Below are 5,286 nucleotides of genomic sequence, written 5' to 3'. Positions count from 1 at the left end.
ATTAAGCTGCCAGGATTTCCAAATGGGCCAGAGATTTTTTTATTGTTGTGATGGGTGTGTGGCTCCGTCATCGGGAGTCTTATGCTATGCACAACAGGAACTGGACGGTTGTATGATGAGGATTTGGAGTTTGGAAGGCCGTGACAGGTGGGTGGTGAAGCACCGTCTAAGTTTGAGTAATGTATATGGGAGGGACTTGTTGCTCCGCACTAATCATGAAGGATTGTGGTATTTCGATTATGACGTCTAGTCTTTTGACTTGGAGAGAGATCTAGTTATCCTTGTTGACAAAACTACTAGTGATATAATCTCATGCAACATCAGTACTGGAAAATGCTCGCGGATTCTGGAGGTTCCAGGCTTCGTTGAAGTGTATCACCGTGTGCTCTACGTGCCATCCTACTGCAAGTGTCCAGCTTTAATTAGTGGCTGAAGGGGCTCAAGAGAAGTTTAGCCGGTGCATATTATGCTATGAATGCTGCACTTTGTAAGCATATTTTCTGCATCCACTGCACGAAAACAGCTAGTATTATGCACTACTAGATTGCTGGCTTTGTGTGCCATTTGTCTGAATGCTAGGAGTACTACCTTAGTTGCCTTTTCTGCCTGTCAGGGCTTATCAAACTTATGCTATAAACATTTTAGGCACATGAGTGGAATTAGTTGCCCGTTGCATATTTTCAGACATGAATACATCCAGAGTTTCAGACTTATGAGAACATTTCAGTTGAAAGTAGTAACAGCGCGCGGTGAAGGTTACGCTGCTGGCATGCTACTGAAGGGGTTGCAGATACAGACAGATATGGCTAGCATGTAATTAACTTGGACCCACATACATAGCTAGTGTCACTTCAAAGCAAGTCAAAGGGAATGAACATGTCTTCTTTCTCGTACGCAGCAGTCGCCGGCATCATGCATGCACTTACCTCAGCTCAGCTGGTATAGAAAGATCTAGTAGGGTGTGTGATGGGCGACGGCACCAAACCTCGTGGCGGCCATTCCGGATAACAGGACAAAGCCTTCACGTCCGCGGCTCCGCCGACATGGTGCCGGAGCAGCGTACATGCCGCCGGATCAAGATCGGGCGGCCAACGGTGCCTAGGATCCTGGCTATCGGATATACCAAAACGAGCAGTACGCATGGGATGCAAATCTAGGACTGCTCACCACCGACGGCGCTACACCATATGCAGCCCATACTGTCTGAATTTAATTTGTTTATTATGATTTTACCTGTGAAGTGTGGAGTATGGGCACGAATTAATAGATGCCACATTTTTACATATATGTTTGACATTGTATCCCTAGCTCCTTAGCTAGCTTGGAGCTAGTGCTATATATACGTACGCGTGTGCTCCTCGGAGCTACAATGTGCCCCTCTCTCTCCGTCGTACTGAAACCAAGTACTGAATTTGTGAAGGTGATCATGTCGAGGATGGGGGCTCTCCATCTGGCTTCGGGCCTGGGAGGGAAGATCAGCAAGGAGGAAGTCAAATCAGCCGTCGAACAGTATGTATACGCGGCAACATCAATCAACAACCCGTGTTTTCTACTTACTGTACGTACTATCACTGATACACTGCATTAAAAAAATATGTATGCCAGGTACGAGAAATACCACGACCTTCACGGAGGCGAAGCCAAATCGAGGGCATCCAACTATGCTGATGTGGTATATTTATAGCTAGCTTCTTCTCTATATCTACTGCATGTCTTCAGCAAGACAGAAATACCAGTTAAGTTGATTACCATTGGTGTTCGTCATGCAGGCCAATAAGTATTACGATCTTGTCACCTCCTTCTACGAGTACGGATGGGGCGAATCGTTCCACTTTGCTAACAGGTTATATGATAGATGATTTACATTTTTCATTTGTTTCACTAATCAAAGTTCGTGAACCATGCAAGCATTCAGGGTTTTAGTTCTGAATGAATTTCACAAAGCCAATACTATCATGGCTAGGGCTAGGGTTTAACAAAACCACAACCAAGGGATTTTCTTCAGAGAACCAGAAGTTTTGTTGCAAGTTGTTTCAAAGAATCCGAATGATGTGATTTAGTCCATTTAACAACATTTAGATCCCCCCCGCAATTTTTTTCCCCGGCAAAAATAAATAAATTAGATTCCACTAATCAGGTGTATGTGGTAAAAGTGGAGTGTTTTCTCTGGTTTTTTCCGCATGTACCAGATTAGACTTTTTGACGGAAACAAAAAAAAATTTGACGGAAAACCGGACTGGACTTGAACCGAACCTTCTGAAAGTTTCCACATTATTTAAAACTTTGGCAGAATTAGTTAAAAGACTCAGTTTAAGGAAGTCCAGTAATTCACTCATGTATTGATTAAACTGGAAAAATTCCCTTATTGCGCTTAGCCATTCTGAAGTTTTGGCATTTATTGTATTTTTTGGTCAAAATTGGTTCATAATTTTGAAAATTCCCTGTACTTCAAGTAAAGTGAGAATTTTTCATCTCAGTTAGCCTATCTGATTTTAAGTTCTCGGCAAATATCAATCATTTTTTTTTTCAAACACAAATCTTGAATTATTATACTAGCTTAATCCAAGAACGGATGAACAAACTAATGGAGTTTTTCAGATTTTTTATTTTTCAACTATATATTGTTTGACAATACAATAAAAATGTGTAACTTGCAAACGGTCCGGTTCAACTCTTGTTTGGTCCTTGGAAAAGAAGGGTAGAAACTGGCAACCTTTGCCACCTAGACCTGATAGTGGAACTAGACTGTCGGAAATGTTGTCAAATGGACTAAATCCTCAGTTTTGGTTTTTTGAAATACAACTTTCCCTAGTGTAATGGTTTTTCTGGAAGAAAATTTCTCACGGTAGTTGTGATTTTGCAAAGTTTGGTCTTGAGTTGTATTTTCACCCAATCTTGTTTTCCGTGTTATGTTTTCAGATGGGAAGGAGAAACTCTACGTGAGAGCATCAAGCGGTACGAGCATTTCCTAGCTTTGCAACTAGGCCTCACGGAAGGCATGAAAGTAAGTGAAATTAAGACACGGTTAAAGCTGGCTATTTTGCCAATGCTAAAGGGAGAATTACAAGCAGTTTTCCGGTGAATCTTTCGAAGGTGTTGGACGTGGGATGTGGCATCGGAGGGCCTCTCAGAGAGATCGCAAAATTCAGGTATGTATGGTATGTCGATGATCCACATCTTGTGTCAGTCACACAGCTTGCATGAATGTGTGCTTTCTTTGTAGCTCTGCGCTGGTGACAGGGTTGAACAACAACGAGTACCAGATCACGAGGGGCCAGGTCTCGTGCACGCATCACTATGTCGTCTAGCCTCAAGACTTCAGATAAAACATAAACGTTTTTTCACGCGTGTCTGAAAAATAAAAATTTGCATTGCAGGAGCTCATCGGTTCAGCTGGCCTGCGTGAACGATGCAACTTTGTCAAGGTACACAGAATGCCACAGAGAAAGACTGTTACCAGCGAATTAACTGACGAAGAGGACCACGATAAGCTCTTGATAAACCGTCTCTGACTCTTTTTCTTCGGGTACATGTATATTAGGGGGATTTCATGGACATGCCATTCCCTGACGACACCTTCGACGCGGCCTACGCGATCGAGGCGACGTGCCATGCCCCTGACGCCGTATGTGCTCCCTGGACTGAACTCTGTGCACGGTGCAGAGACAGATCTCATCAAAATACATCTCACATTAACCATTTAACCGGCTGCGTCTAACTGAAACTGTGTAAACTTTGTTTCATCTCGCTGACGATCTCTGAACCGATGCACATCAGGTTGGTTGCTACAGGGAGATCCACCGTGTGCTGCGACCAGGGCAGCGGCTGGCGTTCTACGAGTGGTGCATGACAGACCGCTTCGACCCGGGCAACACCCGGCACGCGGACGCCAAGGCAGAGATCGAGCTCGGCAACGGCCTCACAGACATCCGCACCACCGCGCAGTGCGTCCAGGCAGTCAAAGACGCCGGCTTCGAGGTTCGTAGCTATCAGTCTCCCCGGTCACCAGCTGCTCCGTGGATTCAGAATTCAGAACCTGAAGATGTTGTTTGTGTTGTGCTGTTTCCTGTTTGAAGGTGATCTGCGCCAAGGACGTCGCGGAGGACTCCCCGGTGCCGTGGTACCAGCCTCTGGACCCCGACGCCGCCGGCAGCTGGTCCTCGATGACGAGCACCTCGGGATTCCGGCTCAGCCGCGTCGGCCGCCTGCTCACCCGCGCCATGGTGAAGGCGATGGAGCGGCTCGGCGTCGCGCCCGAGGGCAGCGTGAGGGTGTCTGGCCTGATGGAGACCGCCAGCGAGGGCCTCGTCAAGGGCGGCAGGGCAGGGATCTTCACGCCCATGTTTTTCGTCTTGGCTCGGAAGAAGCCTGTCGCCAACTGAAGGCATTGCCTGAACGACTACGCATATGCCCAAATCTGAGCTAGTTGACATGCTTAGGTTTGCCGACAGTAGGGAGTACTTATTGATTGTAAAATAGTACATCCAAAAATAATACTCACTCCGTCCCATGAAAACCGTCTAAGTGTGTAGATGCATCTAGATTTTGACAAATCTGGAACGAAGGGAATATAATAAAATAAAAGATCAGCCACACACTACAGAAACAAGTTAAGGTGCCGACAACCAGAAGCAATCTATACCTAATAATAAAGGAGCTAAGGTTTCTGCCAAAAAGTTTCGTCAACGCTTTTTTTGAACTGTTTTATCCTCCCACCAAATCGCATAATACTACGTGTTGCCATTGTACCGGTTCCTTTATTTCCTCTGCCTCCGCTCGTTCGTTCTTTTTTTACGTCCGCGGTTGTGCAGTCCATCCAACTTACGTCACGCTGGCCAGGATATAAATACATGCACTCATCGATCGGTAGTCACCACAAATCCCACGAAACCGGGGAGTGCTGGGCGTCCCCCAGGGGATTAGAAATCTAATCCCCCGGATCCCCAACCGTCCGATCTGTTGATCTGAAACGTTTTCGGCCGTCAGATTAAACCAACCAGCCCTCTCTCCCACTTTTGCTACCATGATGTACCAAAGTAGCAAAAAACACTTCAATTGTAGCAAAATTTATTTTCACCTAAAAACACAGAACTCGCCGGAGACTCGCCGGAGATGTCGCCGGAGACCCACCGGAGACTTAGTAGCAAAATATATATGCTATAGTAGCAAATACACACAAAGATTGTAGCAACTTTGTTTTGCTATTGTAGCAAAAGCGACCTCATCGAAGTCTCGTCGGAGACCTCGCCGGAGAACTTGTAGCAAAAAACGTATACTATTATAGCT

The 5,286-nt window shown here is 45.6% G+C and overlaps 1 protein-coding gene across 1 annotated transcript; it reads left to right on the top strand.

Moving 5' to 3' along the window:
• Positions 1–1,426: 1,426 nt before the first annotated feature.
• LOC124697779 (cycloartenol-C-24-methyltransferase 1-like) lies at positions 1,427–4,382 on the top strand. The gene is made up of 10 exons (XM_047230321.1): positions 1,427–1,509; positions 1,606–1,672; positions 1,770–1,843; positions 2,920–3,004; positions 3,094–3,149; positions 3,224–3,278; positions 3,378–3,425; positions 3,542–3,625; positions 3,778–3,978; positions 4,077–4,382. The coding sequence occupies exons 1-10, from the start codon at positions 1,427–1,429 to the stop codon at positions 4,380–4,382; spliced, it is 1,059 nt and encodes a 352-aa protein (XP_047086277.1).
• Positions 4,383–5,286: the final 904 nt, after the last annotated feature.

The sequence above is a fragment of the Lolium rigidum genome, chromosome 3, assembly GCF_022539505.1.
Source record: "Lolium rigidum isolate FL_2022 chromosome 3, APGP_CSIRO_Lrig_0.1, whole genome shotgun sequence".
NCBI lineage: Eukaryota > Viridiplantae > Streptophyta > Magnoliopsida > Poales > Poaceae > Lolium > Lolium rigidum.
The sequence above is the reverse complement of the archived record's forward strand: the minus strand, read 5'-3'. Positions and strand labels throughout refer to the sequence as shown.

What these genes read in the sequence shown, in the direction of transcription:
- LOC124697779 (XM_047230321.1), top strand. Translation starts at nt 1,427, where the DNA reads ATGTCGAGGATGGGGGCTCTCCATCTGGCTTCGGGCCTGGGAGGGAAG. An exon ending in AGAGAGATCGCAAAATTCAG is followed by an intron (nt 3,150 to 3,223) that starts GTATGTATGGTA and finishes CTTTCTTTGTAG; the next exon opens with CTCTGCGCTGGTGACAGGGT. An exon ending in AACGATGCAACTTTGTCAAG is followed by an intron (nt 3,426 to 3,541) that starts GTACACAGAATG and finishes CATGTATATTAG; the next exon opens with GGGGATTTCATGGACATGCC.